This window comes from Myxocyprinus asiaticus, chromosome 34, assembly GCF_019703515.2.
Source record: "Myxocyprinus asiaticus isolate MX2 ecotype Aquarium Trade chromosome 34, UBuf_Myxa_2, whole genome shotgun sequence".
NCBI classification, from domain to species: domain Eukaryota; kingdom Metazoa; phylum Chordata; class Actinopteri; order Cypriniformes; family Catostomidae; genus Myxocyprinus; species Myxocyprinus asiaticus.
Window position 1 is genome coordinate 6,734,925 of NC_059377.1, and position 25,349 is coordinate 6,760,273.

Here is a 25,349-nt window from a genome sequence, read left to right on the forward strand (position 1 = left end):
AGCTACTACGTGACAACGCGTTCATATGTGCTATTTTAGCAGCGACTTGGACAATAATTACACCTGAATAATGATCCCACGCAACCCTAATAGCCATTTAACTGAAAATACTTAGTTAAGATTAATTATTCACCCATTATACCTCCAAATCAACAACATCCGTTCCGACCTTCATGCTAATCCATTCTCTCAGTTTATTTAAAATTGTTGTGCTTTTACAGTCGCGCGCGCGCCCACCCCACCCCACCCCACCCCACCCCACCAAACATGTTTTAAACATAACCACTAGATGGGGTTGTGGGATTACACAATACAATTACAATCGGGGCCTGTGGGACTCTGTTGGTATCAAGATGCTTCGAGCCTCTGACACGAAGTGGATGACGCTGATCACCGGTGGTCACATTTCACATAATCATGAGGTTTGTTTATAAAAGCATTCATGCATAGATGATGCCTAAAAAGCTCTGAAAAAGGCGTTGTGAGCAGGTTCAACTGAATTGATGCACTATACAGACCTATGCTGATACCACATAGTAATAATGATAAAATTATTGATTTTCTGATGTTTTCACATTTTAGCGTCTATTAAAAAAGCCTCCAGTTTAATTTTGTAATTATGAACTGATTTTAAGATACTGTACGGAATGGCATATTGCCTTCATGTAGTATTTCTGCAGTACAGTTGTGCTCAAAAGTTTGCATACCCTGGCAGAAATTGTGAAATTTTGGCATTGATTTTGAAAACATGCAAAAAAAAAAAAAAAAAAAGTCTTTTATTGAAGGATAGTGATCATATGAAGCCATTTACTATCACATAGTTGTTTGGCTCCTTTTTAAATCATAATAATAACAGAAATCACCCAAATGGCCCTGATCAAAAGTTTGCATACCCTTGAATGTTTGGCCTTGTTACAGACACACAAGGTGACACACACAGGTTTAAATGGCAATTAAAGGTTAATTTCCCACACCTGTGGCTTTTTAAATTGCAATTAGTGTCTGTGTATAAATAGTCAATGATTCTGTTAGCTCTCACGTGGATGCACTGAGCAGGCTAGATACTGAACCATGGGGAGCAGAAAAGAACTGTCAAAAGACCTGCGTAACAAGGTAATGGAACTTTATAAAGATGAAAAAGGATATAAAAAGATATCCAAAGCCTTGAAAATGCCAGTCAGTACTGTTCAATCACTTATTAAGAAGTGGAAAATTGGGGGATCTCTTGATACCAAGCCAAGGTCAGGTAGACCAAGAAAGATTTCAGCCACAACTGCCAGAAGAATTGTTCGGGATACAAAGAAAACCCCACAGGTAACCTCAGGAGAAATACAGGCTGCTCTGGAAAAAGACGGTGTGGTTGTTTCAAGGAGTACAATACGATGATACTTGAACAAAAATTAGCTGCATGGTCGAGTTGCCAGAAAGAAGCCTTTACTGTGCCAAAGCCACAAATGACAACACCTTGACACGCCTCACAGCTTCTGGCACATTGTAATTTGCAGTGACGAGACCAAAATAGAGCTTTATGGTTACAACCATAAGCGCTGTGTTTGGAGAGGGGTCAACAAGGCCTATAGTGAAAAGAATACCATCCCCACTGTGAAGTATGTTGGTGGTTCACTGATGTTTTGGGGGTGCGAGACCTCTAAAGGCATGGGGAATCTTGTGAAAATTGATGGCAAGATGAATGCAGCATGTTATCAGAAAATACTGGCAGACAATTTGCATTCTTCTGCACGAAAGCTGCGCATGGAACGCTTTTGGACTTTCCAGCACAACAGTGAACCTAAGCACAAGGCCAAGTTGACCCTCCAGTGGTTACAGCAGAAAAAGATGAAGGTTCTGGAGTGGCCATCACAGTCTCCTGACCTTAATATCATCGAGCCACTCTTGGGAGATCTCAAACGTGCGGTTCATGCAAGGCGACCAAAGACTTTGCATGACCTGTAGGCATTTTGCCAAGACGAATGGGCAGCTATACCACCTGCAAGAATTTGGGGCTTTATAGACAACTATTACAAAAGACTGCACGCTGTCATTGATGCTAAAGGGGGCAATACACCGTATTAAGAACTAAGGGTATGCAGACTTTTGAACAGGAGTCATTTCATTTTTTTTTTCTTTGTTGCCATGTTTTGTTTTATGATTGTGCCATTCTGTTATAACCTACAGTTGAATATGAATCCCATAAGAAATAAAATAAATGTGTTTTGCCTGCTCACTCATGTTTTCTTTAAAAATTGTACATATATTACCAATTCTCCAAGGGTATGCAAACTTTTGAACACAACTGTATATAATATGTATACTGAGCAACATACAGGTGCATCTCAATAAATTAGAATGTCGTGGAAAAGTTCATTTATTTCAGTAATTCAACTCAAATTGTGAAACTCGTGTATTAAATAAATTCAATGCACACAGACTGAAGTAGTTTAAGTCTTTGGTTCTTTTAATTGTGATGATTTTGGCTCACATTTAACAAAAACCCACCAATTCACTATCTCAAAAAATTAGAATATGGTGACATGCCAATCAGCTAATCAACCCAAAACACCTGCAAAGGTTTCCTGAGCCTTCAAAATGGTCTCTCAGTTTGGTTCACTAGGCTACACAATCATGGGGAAGACTGCTAATCTGACAGTTGTCCAGAAGACAATCATTGACACCCTTCACGGTAAGCCACAAATATTCACTGCCAAAGAAGCTGGCTGTTCACAGAGTGCTGTATCCAAGCATGTTAACAGAAAGTTGAGTGGAAGGAAAAAGTGTGGAAGAAAAAGATGCACAACCAACCGAGAGAACCGCAGCCTTTCGATTGTCAAGCAAAATCGATTCAAGAATTTGGGTGAACTTCACAAGGAATGGACTGAGGCTGGGGTCAAGGCATCAAGAGCCACCACACACAGACATGTCAAGGAATTTGTCCTGAACCACAGACAACGTCAGAGGCGTCTTACCTGGGCTAAGGAGAAGAAGAACTGGACTGTTGCCCAGTGGTCCAAAGTCCTCTTTTCAGATGAGAGCAAGTTTTGTATTTCATTTGGAAACCAAGGTCCTAGAGTCTGGAGGAAGGGTGGAGAAGCTCATAGCCCAAGTTGCTTGAAGTCCAGTGTTAAGTTTCCACAGTCTGTGATGATTTGGGGTGCAATCTCATCTGCTGGTGTTGGTCCATTGTCTTTTTTGAAAACCAAAGTCACTGCACCCGTTTACCGAGAAATTTTGGAGCACTTCATGCTTCCTTCTGCTGACCAGCTTTTTAAAGATGCTGATTTCATTTTCCAGCCGGATTTGGCACCTGCCCACACTGCCAAAAGCACCAAAAGTTGGTTAAATGACCATGGTGTTGGTGTGCTTGACTGGCCAGCAAACTCACCAGACCTGAACCCCATAGAGAATCTATGGGGTATTGTCAAGAGGAAAATGAGAAACAAGAGACCAAAAAATGCAGATGAGCTGAAGGCCACTGTCAAAGAAACCTGGGCTTCCATACCACCTCAGCAGTGCCACAAACTGATCACCTCCATGCCACGCCGAATTGAGGCAGTAATTAAAGCAAAAGGAGCCCCTACCAAGTATTGAGTACATATACAGTAAATGAACATACTTTCCAGAAGGCCAACAATTCACTAAAAATGTTTTTTTTATTGGTCTTATGATGTATTCTAATTTTTTGAGATAGTGAATTGGTGGGTTTTTGTTAAATGTGAGCCAAAATCATCACAATTAAAAGAACCAAAGACTTAAACTACTTCAGTCTGTGTGCATTGAATTTATTTAATACACGAGTTTCACAATTTGAGTTGAATTACTGAAATAAATGAACTTTTCCACGACATTCTAATTTATTGAGATGCACCTGTATGTGAATTTTATGCATGTCATCCCAGATAGCATATGTACATCTCTGAGATGTCTGTTTTAGATAATTTTATCTGGAACGCATCACAATCTAATTAAAAACTGCTAAACATCTTAAAAAGATCAGATTTACAAACATTACAAATCATAAATGTCTCAGACGTTTGACAGATGTCTTATTGACATCCCAGACATACTTATTGACATACTTCTTATAGACATATTGCAGATAAGCAAACATTAAAAATACGTCTTACAGATGTAAACACACACATCGAAAAGACTTCATCTAAGTTACAATAATGAACAAACCTAACTGGTTTTAACTAACAACACACAAATTATTGTATTGTTCTTGTACATAATGAATACATCATTCAATCAAACATGACATCCAATTAGTGAAACGAGATTGCAGGTGTGGGTTAGAGCTACTTTGACTTATAAAAAGCACTCAGACATTTTAAGTTTGCTATTCACAGGAAGCATCTGCTGATGTGGACCATGCCTTTCAAAAAAAGAGATCTCAGAAGACCTACGATCAAGAATTGCTGCATTACATAAAGCTGGAAAGGGTTACAAAGTTATCTCAAAGAGTTTATATATTCATCTGTCCACAGACAAACTGTCTATAAATGGAGACGATTTAGTTCTGTGGCTACTCTCCCTAGAAGTGGCCGTCCAGCCAAAATGACTCAAAGGGCACACCACAGAATGCTCAACGAGGTAAAAAAATAACCCTACAGTGACAGCTAAAGACTTGAAGGAATCACTGGAACTGGTTAACATCCACGGCCTCAAATTCGGCGCGGGATTGCGGGTATAGTGCACAATTTTAATCATTCCTGCATGTTCCACATTCATATCGTGGGAAATTCCTGCACAATTTTATTCACTTTACAGTGCAGCTGCGAATTATTATATCAATAGATACAGATGAACAAATCAAATCAATAAACTTGTATTTGTATCAAACTGTAACTCCAGAAGATGCGCAATTAAATCCACTCTATCTCCCGTGCAGCTGTCAGCAGTGTCAGAAGTGTGAGCGCATGCAGTGAGGGAGTGCTTTGTCGGACAGTTACTGAACGCAACATGTTACAGATGTATAAACTTTTCTAAACCTGTTAATTCGACATGCAAATGGCATTATACTGTGTCTCCATTAGCGAGCGACGTGATAAAACTAATCGCTCATTTATGATGAACAAAGCTGTTAACATTGCAAGCGCGTGACTTTGGAGCGATCTATAGTTTTGCACCTTTCATATCTTGACACTCCATCATTAGTCATAATGCAGCACATTTGACAAGAAAGGCAGAAATAGCAAACATGTTTTGTGTACCAGCTGCGTGGTGAAGGGAGACACTTAAACACCTGTTACATCTCTCATCTCCATCTCTAGTGTTCCATCCATGGTCAGAAATTAACAGGGGCTCTGGGCAAAAATGCCCCCTAAATTGATAATAAATAGACTTGATGTGAAATAAAACATTATTAATGATACAATAATAATTTTACATTAATCACTTTGTGTATGAACCAAATCTGACATTTTCATTGTGAAATGTTTATTTTTGCATTGTTTTATTCAGTTGGCATGGAGTTACAAAATCTTTCATTTTTCATTCAAAATCTGGAGAAATGCTGTCATCTCTTCTATGTCGGTGCATTCGTTTTGTATGCTATGTTGTTTTAATAGACAAAATATTTGGAAATATGTGAATGGGAAAAAAAGTTTTGTTTTGGTAACAATGCACATATGCAATGTACAGATCATGCAATTTTGAAATTGTCATTTTTCAAAATGAATTGTTTAAATTCCAACATAAAAGGATGACAGGGTCATTTTATAAGGTTAGAATAGAAAAAAAATGTCCCTGGAAATAAAATATTTCCTCTTAATGGAAAAGTTGAATTCTGACCCTGGTTCCATCTGACCTATACATTAATTGAGAAAAGTAGCCCCCTGTGAGATTGTTTTAGTGTTACGAGTTTTATTCCACCCCAAAGTGTGTAAATCCTTCCCATATGAGCCGCGTAAGGAGGGAATTCCCCCTCATTTTCAGAAATGAATTTCAGGCCCTGAGAACATTAAACAGACATGGTGTCCATGGCAGTACACCATGAAGGAAGCCGCTGCTTTCCAACAAAAACACTGCTGTGTCCCTGCAAGTTTACCAAAGACCACCTTGACACTCCACTCCGGCTACTGAGAAAATGTTTTGTGGACTGATGAATCTAAAGGTGAATTGTTTGGGAAGAACATGCAGTACTACGTATGGTGTAAAAAGGGCACAGAATACCAACATGAAAACATCATCCCAGCGGTGAAGTACGGTGGAGGGAACATCATGATTCGGGGCTTCTTTGCTGTTTGGACCGCTTGCCATCATTGAGGGAAAAATGAATTCCCAAGTTTATCAAGATATCCTACAGGATAACGTCAGGGTGGCTGTGCGCCAGCTGAAGCTCAGTAGTAGTTGGGTGATGCAGCAGGACAATGACTCTAAACATTCAAGTAAATCCACTACAGAATGGCTTAAAAAAAAAAAAGACAGAAAATCCACCTTTTGAAGTGGCCCAGAAAGAGCCCAGATAGAACGCTGCGCAGTGACCTCAAGAGAGCACTTCACATCAGACATTCAAAGAATATGGCTGAGCTGAAGCAGTTCTGTAACAAAACAACAAAATGTATATTGAGAAAAACAGTAGATTTAGCCTATGCTTATTCCTCTGCTGCAAGGAGTTCTAGCATCCACCTTTTTCCTGAATGCAGAATTGTTCCACGAATTATAACTAAAGCCTGTTTTCATTTTCCGGTCTCCAATGTTTTCATTTGCATCAGTGTGTTTGTTTCGCGAATAACTTGATATTTAGCATATTAAATTTGTAACAACTGCCAAATAAAAATTATGGCTCCATACTACCGATACTTTAGACACTATGACCGTCTTTTGCCTGTCAAAGTACAAGGAGTGGGTTGATGACATGAAGGGCCTGAGGTTACGTTCATATCATTAACTACTTCGAGTTTTTATGACAGCCAACAGCTGCAGTTGAGCCTGAACTCAGTTTTAGCTCAACTAACACTTAAAATTGTTGTCCTCCATCTGGATCACTCGTTTTGGTAGTTTCTTTTACATTGCTTCTTAGAGAGACCAAGGTGATTGTCTCAAAAAGAAAAATGTTTCCATGAAGTAAGTAGGGCAGCATGCATACTTCAAGAAGGTCTGCTGAACAACTGTCATTGAGATAAATGGGAATGCTAACAGATATCTTTATTCAGGTAATAAAGACCTCCTTGGTTGCATACTGCTTCACATACCATTTAAAGTGTGCAGTAGAAGAACCGACAGAAGTTGCTCCCTTTGAATTGGACAGCATTATCCAAAAAAACAAGCTTGACGTGACTTGCAATTACCGGGCCATACTTAAGTCATTCATACTGCAGTTAAACACAAATCTTAATAAAAACATCAAAGATATAGTGTAAAGCAGCTACCGTGGTACCCTGGTTCATATGATATGGCAGGATCTCTGGTGATTATACACCATTATAAATATACTCCAACACAACATATCCAATGTCATTCATTTAATATAATGCCAAACAAAAAGCTATTAATGATATAATAACTTCAAGGAATGTTCAGTATAGTTCAAGTTCTAGCGACAGCATATTGTTGTTCACTTTTTTTATTTTTTAGGTTACCGTAATACACCTAAACTGGAAATAAACTGGTTCATACACTTCAAAGGTTTTAAAGCTGAACTGTGATGCTAATATTTTTAATGCGATGGACTCTAAACAAATGTGCATTTTTTGAACTGTAATGTTATCTAAATTGACATTTTGCAGTTAAACTACAGTACAAGGCGGATGGACTTCAATTTATTCATCACTGGCATAATTCCTGTAGGTGGTCTTTGTCTAATATCTTTGCACATTTCATGCAAAAGTTCCTAGATTCATCGGGTTTATGGGTTTTCCATGATCATGACATGGGTAGAAATAATGTGTTATAACTTTGATAGAATCATATACCAACAGTGTATGTTCAGTGTGCACACTATCCTCAATTGAACACATTAAATGTTTAAGATTTGTGCTATGCTTTTGAAACTTTTTTCAAAATAAATTTTTATATAGCTTTGCCCCATTTACTTCCATTTTAATTACCCAACTGTAACCACAATTTTTGCTTAAAAAACAAAAACTAGGGGACGAGTAAAAAATTGCTTTCTGTGGTAATCATTGTCATGCCACCAATGCTGTCAACAGAGCTGAACTTGTATTGAAGTCAGACTTCCAACTACAAAGTCAAATTTATTTTAGAAATAAATCCATCACAAACGTTTTACCAAGATTTAATGTACATTTATTCTTAACACGTGGAACATATAGTATAAAGATTTCATACGGAATAAATGATATTCATTAAGCCAAAAAAGGGAAAAAAAGGAATTTACAACAAGTTTTAGCTACATCATCTGAAATACAAATATGAATCCATCGCACTGGAATCGACTAAGGAAACCGCTGGGAAAGACGGAAAACCAAACTTGTTTATTGGATCTTTCTTCTGGTGAATGATGAAAGCAGTTGCAGTATGGTTTGATATAATCCTCTACAGCTTTAACAAAAAGAGATAAAAATGTTATGTGTATGGATCGCAAGGGCAAAAGATTGCTTCCTTATGGATGTAAGGAAAGAAAGGTGTTAAATAAACACATGGCAATGCGCAATGAGAGATCTGTTGAGTGAAACCTTTAATTCATCAAAGATTAAAAATGGTGAAGAGCGCCATAAGATGAGAAAGAAAAAGAGCAAAGTGTAATTTACAACATCATTATATACACTGCAGCCTGGACTGCATCTAGAGCGCAAGACCAGTCCTAAGAGGTGATTTCTTTAAGGGTCAAGTCATACAATCGAGGGACAAAGAAGAGGTCAGGGTGTTGTAGGTTCACGTTACTTTGGGGGGGAAAGCCATTTTTTCCTCTCTCAACATGAACTAAAATCATTTTTAAAACTACAGTTTTCTTGCTGCCAAGCCAGCATTATCTCAGTGTGAAAGTGTTGTTACAGTATGTTTACAGTTTTAAGGTGTACAGTACAGAAAAAGTCCTACAATCTACTGCACAGGCCTCCCATTTACATGTCTGTTCGCACCCAATGACCTGGTTCCTTTAGGGCTAAGTATATATAATCCAAGTTACAGCAATTTATACCACACACCAGAGTCTGCGAGTTTGTTTAGGCTCCAAACATGAACCAGATTATGGTGGTCTCCATGCCCATCTTTACCATGAAGTTATCATGGGCACGATTTTTCCCCAAACTCACTGTAAACGTGACAGCAACTTTGGTTACAGTTTTTTTTTTTTTTTTTTTTTGTCATTTTATTTTTCCTTACAAAAAAAAAAAAAAAAAAAAAGTACAAGGGCAGCGCACTCTTGCAGGCGAGGGTCTCAATCGGCACATCAGTGTTAGTTTTATTCTTATCCGTACGTGTTAAATCCATTATGACTTAATGGTATATCCTTAAGAGCGAAGCAAGGGTAGATAGGATAGACAATGGAATCTGAGGTGATTTTGCATAAATAAAAAAAACAAAACAGTCAGTTTTGCTGTTAAATTTTCTCCACTCACGCAGACACACACACACACACATTAAAAAAAAACAAGTGGGGAAAAACATGATCAAACCCACGTCTGTCATGAATGGCCAATCAGAAACAGTACGTCACAGATTACATGGGACACCATAGAGTTCATGAGTGGGGACACAGATATGTCCAATAGCCGTGACTCATACAGCGTGAACTCCGAGTGGTTCTCTTCTACTTTGGCAAGGGCGTGCAGGGCACGTGCCGCCCGCCGCATCATGTCCACACTAGTGGGCTCAAAGTGTGCACCTTGCAAGTGCAGCAACGAGCCCTGACTCTGATGGAACTGAGTGGCTGCAAGACTGTCCTCCAGGAAGCCAAGAAGGTTTCCAACACTGCCTTTTTGCACAGCAACAGCGCGAGCTGCGACGCTGTCACCTTGAGCCAGGTTAGCTAGCAGCACCACTGCCATTTCTCGACAGACGGGCACTTTGCGGTCACCAACCATCCGCACGAGAGAACCATAGATCTTCTCCAAACGGCTGAAAGGCGGCGTAGCCAGAATGAGGTCAACGTTGTTATCCTGGATGCTAAGCTTACTGAGTGTTTCGAGGACCAGTCTCTGAGGAGAAAGCGTCCCATTGAGTCCCAACGTAGGGAAGGGGTCAATGGCTTCTGCTGAAGGGCACACGGCCCAATGAAGCAGGCCATCCAGCAGCGGCAGGCAAATACTTTCAGGGTAGATGGAAAGGTCCAGCTGGCCTGAGATGTTTGCTAATGTGACTAAGCAGTTCTCCCGCAGAACCTCAAGACAGTCCCACCACCACTCATCTCGCTCGCAGCTGACACCTTCATCCTCTTCTTCCTCTTTCTCGTAGGTGACTGGTGCTTGCTTGCGTTCAGGATGCCGGTGGTGCAGTAGGACAATCCGGCCCAGTAACAGCAAAAGACCTGGATGCTTTGACATCTCCAGGTCATTACCGGGAATAAAGGAAAGGCTGCGAACAATGTTGGAAATGCATATGCAGCGGCGAGCAAGGGCATCCTGCCAATCTGAGAGTGTACAGAGTGGGGTCTCATCCTTGCTGTGTGGCTCATCCTCCAAGATTTTAATATTGCGTCTCTGTTGCACAAGGTCGATACCAAAGATAAACTTTTTGTGCTCCTTGTCGCTCTCATGGTTGCCTCTGACTGCTTCCTCTGTCACGGAGCCTTGCCGAGCCGACAGCATGTCATCAATGGTGGCCGTTATGCTTGTCGACGTACTAGCTGTTGTAGTGCTTTTGTCCTCTGCTGGCTGTTCTGTGGATGGCTGAAGTTGTATTTGTGGTTGTTGCTGCTCTTCACTTGTCTGAGCCTTCTCAGTGTCATTCGTAATAGGTTTCATTACATGAGGTACCTTTTTACGAGTCTCAACATTCACTGGCACCTGTTTCCGATGCTTCAGCAGCTCCATCTTGCTCTCAAAATGGGTTTGTATGTGCTCTGTGGTATCTCCACCACCCACACTCCAATGGATCAAACCACTATCAAAGGTTTGTCGCCGGCCCAATTTACTAGTCTGCCCAATCACAAATGGGTCTTTCTTTCTCATTATCTTGATGGGTAGCTTGTCGAATTTACTAGCCTGCTTTGGTCTCTCCTGGGCAGCACTCTTGTCTTGCAAAGGCGTAGATGATCTGAGATGATCTTTACATGAAGAATCCTCTACTTCCTTCTCTTCTTGGTCAAGCTTGTCGTTGGATTTTTGGACCACCATGGTCTCCTCTTTCTCCTGCTTAACCTGGACATGTGATGTCTGAGCAGTATCGTTTTCTACATCATCTTCATCATCCTCTTCATCATCTTTCATCTGCTCTGCCTCTGGCCCCTCATCATCAGACATTTCAGGGTCAATAGCATCTGGGTCGATCAGGGTACGTTGCCCAGTGTCTCCAACCTCATACTCTTTCAAGATGCCAAAGATCTCAATGAGGCACCTTCTGAAGTACTCAACAATGAGCTCAAGGAAGCCAGGAAGCTGCAATTAAAACAAAGAACATAAATGAGAATCAAATGATCATCAACAAGAAGACATCACCAAATTCATACCTTTCAAAGCACAAAAGAAATGGAAGAAACGAAAAAAGAAATCTAATCTCAATAGTCGTGATGTTTTCTCACCTGGTTCAGACTGAAGGTAGAAATGCTGTTGTCATCATATAAAAGTATATTTATGGTGTCCAAGGCCCAAGTGCTCTCAGCTAACAAGCCTGATTTGAGGGACATCATGACTCTCCAGGCCTCTGGCGTTCCTAAAACACAACAAATCCCAATATTTAGACCACCCCAAATTTAATCAAGACACATGTATTCACAGGGAAAGATTCAATATGCCTCTTACCAATCTCTTTCATAGTAAGCCGACGACGTGGTTTCAAAAGGGGCTGTGAGGCCTCTATTGATCCTGGTGGGAATGCCACATCTCTCCGTATCAGAGGGGGCTGCACTGGTGGCTGGGCAATATGCGAGGCAGGAACTGGAGGTCCAGCCTTCTGAATTTTCATCCCCGAGTGCATATAAGGGGACTTACTGGGTGAGATCCTGCTCTCCATTGGTCTTGGCATGGGTGCGGGGCTGGACACCTGTGGAATGTGGTTCTGAGAGGACTGATAGTTGGGCTGAAGAGGTCTGGACATTGGTGGTCCAGAGGCTCCAGGCCCATATGGGGGCTGCCGCTGGTTAACATGGCCAGGCCAAGGACCCTCGTGGTTCATGCGCTGGTCTGAAGGCATCATGTCTTCGGAGCGATTCATGACATGGTATCCTGGGCCCTGAGATGGGACACCAGGGCCCCCCTGGCGATTATGATAGTTAGGGTAGTTCATCTCATTACGGCCAGGCCACATGGGACCTTGGGGTCCGTCAGGGCCTGATGGCATGGCGGACTGGGAATTGGGGCCTCCTGCATTAGGCCCTCGATCTCGCCCAAAACCAAATGGAAACTGGCTCTGTGGACCAGGTGGACGTCTGTCTGAGCCAGGATAGGTGTTGTACTGGTTGTACATATCTGGTTGGGACTGAGGTCCACTTGGGGCCTGGGGTCCCTGCTGCTGACCACTGTAGGGGTACATGTCCCCTTCATGACGCTTCGCAGGAGGACCATAAACACCATCAACTGGCCTTTTCTGTGTGTAATTCTGTTTGAGAGATTTGATTTTCTTAATTTGGTGTATACATGTTCTCATACATCTGTCTGAATATGTGAAGGCAAACACACCTTCTAACAACATAACTTAAAAGTTATTAAAAGTTATGTTGCACTGACCTGTTGCTGTTGTGGGAACATTCCTGGCTGCTGGTTTGGGTATGGTCCGCTAGGAGGAGCACCTTGGCCAGGGTATTGATTACTGTAAGAATCATGCCTACAGACCAAAAGGACAGCTTCAGAAAGGGCAAAAGCAATTTGTATTGAATATTATTCCCATTTGCCCCCCACCCCCAAAAAAAGCATGTTCCATTGCCAATGGAAAACAATAGAATAAGTATTTGTGAAATTGTGAATTATTCTGATTCTAACCTCTGTTGCTGTGGGGGCCTGTTGGGTGAGTACATCCCTGCATCTGCACCGGAAGGCATCATGTTAGGCTGTGGACCCATGTTACCATCTGGGCCCAAATTTGATTCTGGTCTGTGAGGAAATAAGAGCATTTGATCAACACCCTGCCCTTTGATTAGCTTTTGTGCCAAGCGTTCGATAGGGCACATTAGGAGAAATCTGGAATACTGCATACATTTGAATTTCAATGTAGCTTAAAAACAGGAGTACAACACATTATAGCTGAAAACTGTCTGATTTGTGGTGTTTTAAACGTAAAAGCAGCTCAGGAGATAAACTAAAATTAAAGTTTTAAACAGCATTCATATAAAGTCTGTTGTAATTTATCATATACTATAATAAATTCACTTGCAACACTTAATATAATGTCAATACTTTGAATAAATGCTCTCACCTTCTGTCATATCCTGGACCATACGAGTACTGTTGTCTTTGACCAATCTGCATGTTACCTATAGGTCCTGGAGGGCCTCGGTTATACTGTTCACCCATGCCACTGTTTGGGCCTTGACCTGGACTCATGAACTGCTCACCCGCTGAAAATACAAGCAGACAATTACACTGATTCGGATATCTCATGTCATGTATACAGTACTAACAGCAAAGTCAGAGTAAGAGAGTTAAGGCAAATACACTGCTCAAACAAATTAAGGGAACACGTAATCACAGTATAACACCAAGTCAGTTAAACTTCAGGGATATCAATCTGTCCAGTTAGGAAATCTAAGCGATTGTGAATCAATGTCACCTGTTTTGGTGCAAATTAAAGTGACAACAGGTGCAATGGAGAGGCAAAAGCAAGACAACCCCCAAAAAGGGAATGGTTTTGCAGGTGGTGGCCACAGACAATTGCTCTCTCCTTATCCTTCCTGATTGATTCTTCTCTAGTTATGCGTTTTGCTAGTGTCCTTGTCACTACTGGTAGCATGAGGTGGTACCTGCAGCACATTCAGGTTGCACAGGTAGTTCAGCTCCTCCAGGATGGCACATCCATACATGCCGTCGTAAGAAGGTTTGCTGTGTCTCCCAGTACAGTCTCAAGAGCATGGAGGAGATACCAAGAGACGGGCCGTTACACGAGGAGAGCTGGACAGGGCCGTAGAAGGGCATCAACCCAGCAGCAGGACCAGTATCTGCTCCTTTGTGCGAGGAGGAACAGGAGGAGCACTGCCAGAGCCCTACAAAATGACCTCCAGCGGGCTACTGGTGTGCATGTTTCTGACCAAACTGTCAGAAACAGACTCCATGAGGGTGGCATGAGGGCCCGATGTCCTCTAGTGGGACCTGTGCTCACAGCTCAGCACCATGCAGCTCGATTGGCATTCGCCAGAGAACACCAGAATTGGCAGGTCTGCCATTGGCGCCCCGTTCTCTTCACAGATGAGAGCAGGTTCACACTGAGCATGTGATAGATGTGAAAGAGTCAGGAGACGCCATGGTGAATGTTATGCTGCCTGCAACATCATCCAGCATGACCGGTTTGGCGGTGGGTCAGTGATGGTCTGGGGAGGCATATCCTTGGAGGGTCGTACAGACCTCCACGTGCTAGCCAACAGTACCCTGACTGCTGTTAGGTACCGGGATGAAATCCTCAGACCCATCGTCAGAACTAACACTGGTGCAGTAGGCCCTGGGTTCCTCCTGGTGCAGGACAATGCCCAGCCTCATGTGGCCAGAATGTGTAGGCAGTTCCTGGATGAGGAAGGCATTGATGCCACTGACTGGCCCTCACGTTCCCCAGACCTGAATCAAATTGAGAACCTTTGGGACTTTATGTATCGGTGCATCCGACGCCGCCAAGTAGTGCCACAGACTGTCCAGGAGCTCACTGATGCCCTGATCCAGGTCTGGGTGGAGATCCCCCAGGACACCATCCGCCGTCTCATCAGGAGCATGCCCAAACTTTGTCGGGAGTGCATACAGGCACGTGGGGGCCATTCACATTATGAGTTTGCCGTGATGAAATTCACGCAAGTTGGAACAGCCTGTGATTTCAACCGTTTACTTTGATTTTCGGTGTGAGTTTGAATCCAGCCCTCAATAGGTTGGTGATTTTGGTTTCCACTGACCGTTATGTCATTTTGTTCTCAACGAATTACACAATGTACAGTAAAGATTTTGATCTTCAATAGATTTCGTTCATCAAGAGCCGATGTGTGATTTAAGTGTTCCCTTAATTTTTTTGAGCAGTGTATTTTGTTTAGTGATGTCGTGCAAATCAATCACCAGAATAAGAACCATACATTGCACATCATATTTGTGAGAACCAATAATTTCGAAGAACGAAAAGCTTGAAAGTATATACAAACTTAGTGCTACTGAAATATTATACCAACTTTACCATTATGATACAGTATTTTTAGTCATGCAAATTATTCTAGGATAAGAACAAATCGTTCATAACATTTGCAAGAACCAACACCACATCACAAAGAACATAACTTATACAAACAGATAACTTCATATATCGGTCACCTTTTCTCATACCACCAAAGGGGTCCTTATTGGGCTCATAAGGTGCCATACGGCCCATCAATTCTGGTCCACCCATTCCAGGCTGATAACCTGAATTGGGGGTCACTGAGTTACGTCTGGCAAATGCTGGATCCCCACCATCAGCAAACGGGTCCTGCAAATTCACACTGCTCCTGCGGCAGGAAGTCAGCTCTTTTAATGAGAAATACTTGCTCCTTTAAGCAATTTTTCTTAATTTACTGTCCTGATCCTGAACGACATTCAATATGATAATACAGAATACTAATGTGATAATGCAGTTACAATATTAAAGTAGTGATTGTAGTTGTTTACCTTGCACCAGGCATGGGGGGCATTTGGCTGTGTGGCGTTGAGGCAGGTGTAGGGGGCTTCAGGTCTCCACCCTCAGCCATGGAGCTGCTTGTAGACTGAGGCGTCTGAGGACCCTGTAAAGATCCTGATCCAGCTGAAACAAACAAACAAACGCAAACACGCAATTTCGTCAGTCAGCAAATCCTAGAGGAATTTCAGGTGGTCAAAGTGTTAAAACGCAAACTCCAAATAACTCCAACCAAATACCAGAAAAACAAGAATTAAATTATTCTAGGATATATGTTGACCCGAAGTAAGAGAAAACGCAAAGGCTAAAACAATGACTTGAGCTAGGTTTTATGTGTTATAATACACTGGGCATCAGGATGACTTAAATGCACAGAAACATGGCCAAAGATCTATTAAGAGTAATACTGCAGCTAACCAGGCATGACACAGTAAAGCAACAAGACATTTTGCTTAAATTGTTCCAAAATTCCACTTCACATGGCTGTAATTTAAACATCAAATCTGCTGTTGGCAGTGATTGTTGCCTCCTGCAGCAATTTTACTGTCAGTGTGGACAGACAGCATGCCAACATGCATTCTAGGAAATACGCTGAGCTCGGCTCATTTGGCAACCTTCCTCAGCCTGAAATTACACTGCTTTCCATGGTGCTTAATCTCATTTGAGGAGTTTCCCCACTGGTAACACAGCATGGGGTGCTCTGCCAGCTTACGTGCTCAGAGAGAACCATCCTTAAATTTAAATCTTGTATCTCAGTGTGACAAGATCCCCTCCCATTACTACCACTCAACCAACAGCTAACAACATCATAACCATGAGCCCATTTGTTTAACCATGTGTTTAAGGACAAATGAGGCAATGTGCAAGCATGTGTGCAAGTTATTTGGTCATTCTGATTCCTTGAATATTCAATCACTCGTCAATCGAATCGTATTATGCATATAAACAAACATAAAAAATGTTATAAGTGTAAAAAAAATTGTAAATATAAATACTTTGGATCTAGTAGCACTTAAATGTTTTATGTGGAATTCTATTATCATTATTATGTTCCAATCTTTTGAATATTTTGTTATAAATGAAATTTTAAACAGTGACAACAACTTTTCATTATATCTGTATCATTATAAATTCATGGCATCATATAAATGAACAGAATGTGAAACTTGTACATTTTTTAAAAGCTAACGTGATTACAATTCTGAAAATCTAAATATGAAATTAAATATACACCAATCATCCAAATCATTAAAACCACCTGCCTAATATCGTGTAGGTCCCCCTTATGCCACCAAAACAGCGCCAACCCACATCTCAGAATAGCATTCTTCTCACCACAATTGTACAGATCGGTTATCTGAGTTACCATAGACTTTGTCAGTTCGAACCAGTCTGGCCATTCTCTGTTGACCTCTCTCATCAATAAGGCGTTTCCATCCACAAAACTGCCGCTCACTGGATGTTTTTGGCACCATTCTGAGTAAATCTAGAGACTGTTGTGCGTGAAATGCCTTGTTGATGAGAGAGGTCAACAGAGAATGGCCAGACTGGTTCAAACTGACGAAGTCTACGCTAACTCATTTAATTGCATTGTACAATTGTGGTGAGAAGAATGCTATTCTGAGATGCGGGTTGGCACTGTTTTGGCAGCACGAGGGGGACCTACACAATATTAGGCAGGTGGTTTTAATGTTATGGCTGATCGGTGTACACTGATGAGCCAAAACATTATGGGCTGCGTAGCTGACCCGGCGGAGGCAGTGTGATTCTATGGGCAATGTTCTGCTGGGAAACATTAGGTCCTGGCATTCACGTGGATGTTACTTTGACATGTACCACCTACCTAAAGATTGTTGCAGACCACGTACACCACTTCAAGGCAACGGTATTCCCTGATGGCAGTAGCCTCTTACAGCAGGATAATGTGCCCTGCCACACTACAAAAATTGTTCAGGAATGGTTTGAGGAACAAGACAAAGAGTTCAAGTTGTTGACTTGGCCTCCAAATTCCCCAGATCTCAATCCAACTGAGCATCTATGGGATGTGCTGTATCAACAAGTCCATTCCATGGAGGCCCCACCTCGCAACTTACAGGACTTAAAGTATCTGCTGCTAATGTCTTGGTGCCAGATACCACAGGACACCTTCAGAAGTCTTGTGTAGTCAATGCCTCAACAGGTCAGAGCTGTTTTGGTGGCACAAGGGGGCCTACACATTATTAGGCAGGTGGTTTTAATGTTGTGGTTGATCGGTGTATGTGAAGATGTCCCCTTCCCGGTTTGCTTAATATCTTCAGTTGCATTATGCTTGCATGTTGTCAAAAGTCTGGCGAGTAAAAACAAAATTAACTGGCCAATGGTGATTCTTTCTCTGTGTCCATAGAGGGTTGCAGGGTCCAAAACATTTTGAGATTTGTCCACATTTGAAGGTGGTCGAAAGTGGTGTGAAATGCATGTGACCACATTGGATAAAAAATGTCATCTGTTCAAAAGGCACTCGAACAGCAGCGAAGTCCCACCAACTTACCGGTCTATAAACTGCAGCTCTAAAACAAGAGTTTTAACTGTGTTAAACGTGCAAGTGATTTTAGGCATTCTGGAACTTCCAAAGAATGAGCCATTAAATTAGACACGCCCCATCTTTCACCAGATAATGGACACGGAACAGTAGAGCAGCATTGCGTCTACTACACTATGAGAATGTGAAAATGATTGGCAGGCAGAAAGCACATCAAAGTCTTCTGATTGGCTGATCAAAGAATGTGTCTGCGGTCAAATATTTATTTATTTTTTTTTGCTGTTTACACAGTCTAGTGCCGTTACAGAGACCGGTGAGATTATCTCACTTGTTATTGTTGGATCGGCCAAAAGTCACTACATTGAGTGTTGATGCAAGTTGCCATCCCCCTCAAGGCACTACCAAAAAAAATAATAAGTCACGGTAAAAAGTCCAGGGTATCTGCAGGTTACATTGTTGAAAAATTATTTCGAGGGCTCTTGTTGACTGATGTGGCTTCAATCTATCAGCAGAGCTGACTGGACTGAGGAAATAATTTGCAGCAAAAATTTATAGCGAACATGATTACATGTTTATTATTAACTCTATATCATTACAGTAATTGTATAGTCAAATCTAACACAACAGTCAACAGGCTTTCTGCCACCACTTAATGCGCATGCAAAGACATTTTTGTAAACAAGAGGACTGGCCTATAGACCTTATTCACAGTAGCGTCATGTTTGATTTTTTTTAATGGGACTGAAAATGGGACTCTTCAATGTCATGCACGGTATAAAGCTGTAAAAAGCTCCAAGATCCCATCTGATTTTCCACATCTCATGTTGTCTGGAGTTTTTTGTCTACTGAGTGTTCTTGAAGACATTTTTTCAATGTTTTGTCCGCGGAACTATCCAAAAACACTTTAAACTGCAGTACAGCTCATCAAAGAGACTGTACGTCTAACCCTCATAGCCTCGTTGTCATTCTTGTCAAAAATCTAATATGGCACTGCTGTGAATAAGGTCTAGCATGTGCTTAATAACATATATTTTTCTTGGCAGATACCTATAACAAACACTTTAACAGGTAGTTTAAGGGCAGTTTGTTTAAAAATGTAATTTCAGTCATCACTGCTCACTCGAGTCTGTATTCATTTTTCACTGCCGTGGAACAAAAAAGCAAAACGTTTAGTCTCATTCACCATTCACTGTCACTGCATCTTTTTTCATTCAGTGAAAGTGAATGGTGACTGAAATTCCTAATATCTCCTTTTTATATCCACTGAAATAAGTCATACAGGTTTGCAACAGCATGAAGGTAAGTGATGTCAATTTTCATTTTTTGTGTGAAATATCTCAAGTGAAATTAAAAACTTGTCAGTTACCTTTAAAGTGGCCATTTAAAGTTGACAAGATGTACTGAAAATGTTAAATAAATTTATGAAAGAAACTGTGCTGCATAATTAATTATGATGTATATTGAAAACAGATTATATACTAAATTATAAATATAGATAATATATTTTCATATGTACATTATTAATATTATAATATTTATATAATTAAATTATTATTGTTTTGTACATTATTACAAACATTTTAAAATTGACTGATTCAGATGGCAGAGAAAATACCTGTATATGTCAGATGGAGCTCTAGAGAGGTGGAGATGAGAGATGTAAAAGGTGTAACTCTGCAGCTGAGTAGTTCTGTTAGCTTTACAATTCTTGTCAAAGATGATGAAAAATAAGGAAGTGCCATAATCTGAAAGGCGTCAAAAGACGCTCCACCCTCGCACGCTTGCAAATTGCAACACTGACAGCTTTGTCCATTATAAACAGGAGCGACAGTGTTAGTGCATCGCTCGCTTACAGAGACGCAGAATAACGGCATTTGCATTTCGGACGAACAGGTTATTAAGGTTTATACATGTGTAACATCTTAAGTTCAACATCTTGCTTGCGCTTCCCCGTGCGCACTCACACTAAACTCGAACGGCAGCTGCTAAATGCTAGCTGCACGAGAGAGTGAAAGAGAGTGTGGGATGATTTTGACTCATGAGATGATTAAAACTCTGCTGTTTTAAGCGTCTCCTCTATTAACGCCCAAAAATTTAAGACCTCAGCAAACTAAATTTAAGACTTCTGGTAATTTAAGACTTTTATTGCCTTAAAATTTTAAAAAGTAAATTTAAGACTTTTTAAGACAACAAGGACCCGCAGGTACCCTGAAGTCACAAATACAAAATGAGGCCCCATTGTGGCACGCTTGCGTATAGTCATTAGTATACACTGATCAGTGTGAAATGTTAATGGGAAAAGAACACCAAGTCACATAATTTATGCTTTTCATATTCGATCATTGCTGTCATTTCAGAGTAATTGTGTCCATCGATACCAACAACATGATTACCATGTGCTTTTGTAGAAAAGAGGCAATGTACATGTGTGTAAATGTCAGAGACAGGGAAAGATAAAAAGTGTGTGTGTATAAACAGCACGAATGCGCGCCACATGTTGCGGCTCATCCTGCGGCCAGCTCCAGGACGATTACTACTGGCATGCTTGTCGGATGACTCATGCCTCCATTCATTAACTCGTACACACACTAGGGTCACTGCCAGGTCAGACGTATCCATATCTCACACTTCACACACAATACCTCAGCCTCCCTCCTCTGGGCAAGGATTTCCCTCTAACATAGATAAAGAGTGGGGGAGGGGAGGAAAAAAAGGATGAGAGAATAATAAAAAAAAAAAAAACACCCCCTTCGTTTTTTCCTCATTCATCTATTTCTGGCTCGGATCAGCCCTCCAGGGGTTTGCCTGTGATTCCTGAGGCCAGGAAAGAGCCGAAAAAAACTGTGTGCTTGAAGCACCTGACCCGCTGCCAAGCAGACATGCTCTACATCACAGGGGATCCCCTTTAACTCGCCTCCCTCTCTCACACTCATCCGAACTTACTCTGTTTTTAACAGGGGGTGTACAAAAAGGTACAATGCGCTCTAGTCTAGAAAATTTTTTTTCTTCTGTCAATCTTTCGCTTTACATTTTTCTCACTCTGTGCAAGAACCAGTTATCTATTAAGTAGGGTAGCTAGAAACTGACATTTTAGCAGACAAATGTTATGTTTGCTATACTTAATATGTTCAAGATGCTTCTCCTACCATCAGCTTCTTCAGACTACGTCCACATTAATCCAGATAAATATGAAAACAGCATCTTCGTTTTCCAAATTCTCTCCGTTCACACTGCCGTTTTCAAACGTTTTTCAAAAGATGCTCGTCCACACTGAAAAGTCACTGAAATCCCTTTACTGGTCAAGTTATGTTAACTTCATCAAGTTAAGCTATGTCACAGGGCTCCAGACAAAAAAAATCGCTTAGGAACCATTGGCTCCTAAACTGAAACATTAAGGTGCCAAATGTCTGTTTTTAGTCGCCAAATCCCAGAATTGCTCGATTTAGATTGCTGTTCAGAAACAAGATAGAAAGGGGGCCTGGGTAGCTCAGTGAGTAAAGACGCTGACTACCACACCTGGAGTCGCAAGTTTGAATCCAGGGCGTGCTGAGTGACTCCAGTCAGGTTTCCTAAGCAACCAATTGGCCCGGTTGCTTGGGTGGGTAGAGTCACGTTGGGTTGACCTCCTCGTGGTAGCTATAATGTGGTTCTCGCTTTCGGTGGGGCGCGTGGTGAGTTGTGCGTGGATGCCGCGGAGAATAGCGAGAAGCCTCCACACGCGCTAGGTCTCTGCGGTAACATGCTCAACAAGCCATGTGATAAGATGCACGGATTGACGGTGCATCTTATCGCGGAGGCAACTGAGATTCGTCCTCCGCCACCCGGATTGAGGCAAGTCACTACGCCACCACTAGGACTTAGAGCGCATTGGGAATTGGGCATTCCAAATTGGGGAGACAAGGAGAGAGAAAAAAAAAAGAAAAAAGATAGAAAGCCAAAGAAAAGACAGCAGATAAACCATTAATCGGAGGTTTAATAAACAGTATATACTGTATCGTTGAGAAGTTTACATACCCTTTTGTCTCGTAAATGTTAACACCCCTTTCATAATTTATACAAATAAAAGAAAGAAAAGATTTCTTTATTTAGTACTGCTAAATAGTTTAAAACTTTAGTAGTTTGTTGTCTTCTTGAGCATCATTGAATGTTTGTGCCTTGTGTAATAGTTGTTTACATGTCCCTCATTTGTCCTAAGTGTCAAAAGCTTGATATCATATATATATGTATATAAAAATTGTTTTACAGTATTGCCTTAGTCTTTTACTGTTACCAGATGGTCCAGACACAGAGACTACAAGAGTGCAAGTTGAATGAAATCCCAGATGCAGTTTATTTATTGCAACTCCACTCCCAATCAATAATTACCAGGAGAACAAAAACTGGTACACAATACGGGACTTTTCATTATAAAGAAGCCCGAAATACACATGGGACTCTTATTTTGAAATGTCTGCACTCCCAGTTGTGAGTTCACTGATGGCTGATTCGCTGAGAAAGTGAATCTGATTCAAACTTCTAACCTGAGCTCCTGAGTTCAAACTCTCAGTTCTTTTCGGGTGATTCATGAAAAAGACCCGGTTCAAAGGAGTCATTTGTTCGACTCTCTCGCGCTGGGTTTGTTGTTGCGTGCGGTGCAGCGAGCTCGTTAGAAACAGAATGGGTGAAAAGTGGCGTGAGACACACTGGTGGTGTGCACTCTAAAGATGTATTCAATAACTCACAAGATGATATCTGACGAAACCACATATGAACACACACAACCCGACTGTAGCCAATGGCAACTAGATTTTAAATGATTGTCGCAATTAATTATTTTTGGTCGCATTTGGTCTGGAGCCCTGTGACACATGATTCTTAAACCTTGACACCTTGTGCAAGCAAACATAATGGTGATAAGCTGTAATAAGCAAACCGAAATACACTGCAAAGCAATCAAATCCACAACTGATCAAAACATACTGATGTTTAAGGGTGCTTTCATACTTGCTTCAATTGCTTGGACCGAAGCAGAGTTAATTTCCTCCCCCTCCCGCTGGTCTCCATTCACATCATATTATTTGGGTCTGAACCTCGATTACGTCATCAGTGTGAGTACAAGTGGCAGCTGTTTACCACTGAAAGTAGGTAATAACTCGAGAAGACGTCACTGTGTTTAGTAAAGTATTAAAGTTTGTCTCTTTGGATTTACCACGAAAACTTGCCATGCACAGAAAACACTTGTGTTCCTCTCCCACAGATGCATTGAATGTGCGATGATGTGATGAATATTAGCGTCTGTCTGCCACGAGCCTGTGGATGCGTTGCAAGAATGTGAGTTGCTCTCTGAAGGGAATTTATTTGGAGACAAGTAGGTATGAGAAATGAATTATACCACAATTATTGCAATCGCGAGCCTGCAAAGAAGCAAATTATGTTATCACAAGTGATTCACTTCCGCGATTTTGTACAATTGCGTTCATATCAGCAGCGAACTGTACCAGACTTCACATGAACCGTACCCCAGACCACCTTTTCATGTGGACCTGGGTGCGGTTTGCGGGTGCGCACCTGAGTTCGGAAAACAGCATTCACATCATCCAAACAAACCTTTGACGTCATTCAACCCCGGGTGCGCATCAAAATCGCTAGTGTGAAAGCACCCTTAAAAACAGCTTCTGGACCAATGAGAATTCACAATGGGCAGGGCTACGCAACACGACATTGCAGCTGGTACCATGGCAAGATTTGATGTGGTTAAAACACATTAGAGTTGTTTGCAGATCATAACCATACCTATAAAAAGGCAAAAACATTTTCAAGTTCCCTTATGCATGTCTGTACTGACCTGGTGATGGAGGCTGGACCTTGGCTTGGTTCTTTTTTGGGTCACTGTTGAAGAATTCGGGTGGTGGGTCTTCTCCTCGCTCAATCTTGCACTCAAAGGCGTACAGACACTGGATGTACTGTTTCTTCAGAGAGCTGGCTGCACTGCTTGATGTGCCCACATTCAGATTAGTGGCTAATTCCCTCCACTTCTTATTCTTGTTCACCTGATAACAGCAGAAAGAAGATAATAACATTTACAAAAGGATGAAGAGATCCTTCAGTGTAAGCATTTCAATAAGCTTTAAAGACAACATTAAATAAAAAATAATTCATTAACTTTCTCTACCCCTGAAATAAATATCAAGTAATTTAACTTTTCTCCACACCTGAGTGAGGCCGCCAATCTCTTTGACAGACACATAGAGGCGGAAGAGGTCAAGGGGCTTGCGGCCCACCGCGGGGAGATTGTTCATGCCCATGGCTTTCTCCTCGGCAAACGCCAGGTATCGGTCCACCCACATCTTCCTCTCTGGTTCTGGGCCCAGTTCATATAAACGAGTGATCTTCTCATTAGTGGTTGTAGAGGAACTCGATTTCTGCCAGGACATAATAAAAATGGAAAAACGTAAGATGCAAAAATTAGATTCCAGCTGTGTAGTTGCAGCCGGAAAAGCATACACAACCACTCACAAACAGAAATGATTAAAAAAATCTAGCGGTGTACATGTGCAATGTGCATTTCAGTGGAAAAGAATTTTCATTAATGATGTATGAAGGCAAGACTGCAGGGAGCAATCTGAAAACCCCTGAATGCACGTTGAGAGCTGGCCTGTACATTCCCAAGCTTTTACAGCCCTCCATACGGACGATCAGTCAACTGCTGTTCACAGAGCTCGGCACCGTTCATGTCTTTCAGCTTATGATAGCCATGGCAGCCTACATCAACACAGCCCTGATGCATTTAAATATTAATAGCTCTTTACCTTCTTTGATTCGGTCTTGGGAGTCCCATCTACTTTGTTATTCAACTTCTGGGATTGGTTGAGCTTCTCCATGCCAAACTCTGGACTGGGAACCATGCCTTATAGAAAGAGATAAATATTCCGCATGATATTTGTTGTTTTTCACCATAGGC

General features: G+C 41.4%; 1 protein-coding gene across 2 annotated transcripts in view; it reads right to left on the minus strand.

Moving 5' to 3' along the window:
* Positions 1 to 9,244: 9,244 nt before the first annotated feature.
* LOC127425688 (AT-rich interactive domain-containing protein 1A-like) overlaps positions 9,245 to 25,349 on the minus strand; it is a 106,885-nt gene continuing 90,780 nt past the window's right edge. For both annotated transcript variants that reach the window (XM_051671908.1, XM_051671907.1), the window contains 11 exons: positions 25,198 to 25,295; positions 24,601 to 24,810; positions 24,234 to 24,438; positions 15,885 to 16,017; positions 15,552 to 15,724; positions 13,471 to 13,612; positions 13,038 to 13,148; positions 12,786 to 12,882; positions 11,862 to 12,657; positions 11,642 to 11,772; positions 9,245 to 11,498 (listed from right to left, as the gene is read on the minus strand). In XM_051671908.1, the coding sequence (XP_051527868.1) occupies positions 9,588 to 11,498; positions 11,642 to 11,772; positions 11,862 to 12,657; positions 12,786 to 12,882; positions 13,038 to 13,148; positions 13,471 to 13,612; positions 15,552 to 15,724; positions 15,885 to 16,017; positions 24,234 to 24,438; positions 24,601 to 24,810; positions 25,198 to 25,295 (4,007 nt within the window). In that variant the 3' untranslated portion in view covers positions 9,245 to 9,587. The remainder of the gene's footprint in view (positions 11,499 to 11,641; positions 11,773 to 11,861; positions 12,658 to 12,785; positions 12,883 to 13,037; positions 13,149 to 13,470; positions 13,613 to 15,551; positions 15,725 to 15,884; positions 16,018 to 24,233; positions 24,439 to 24,600; positions 24,811 to 25,197; positions 25,296 to 25,349) is intronic.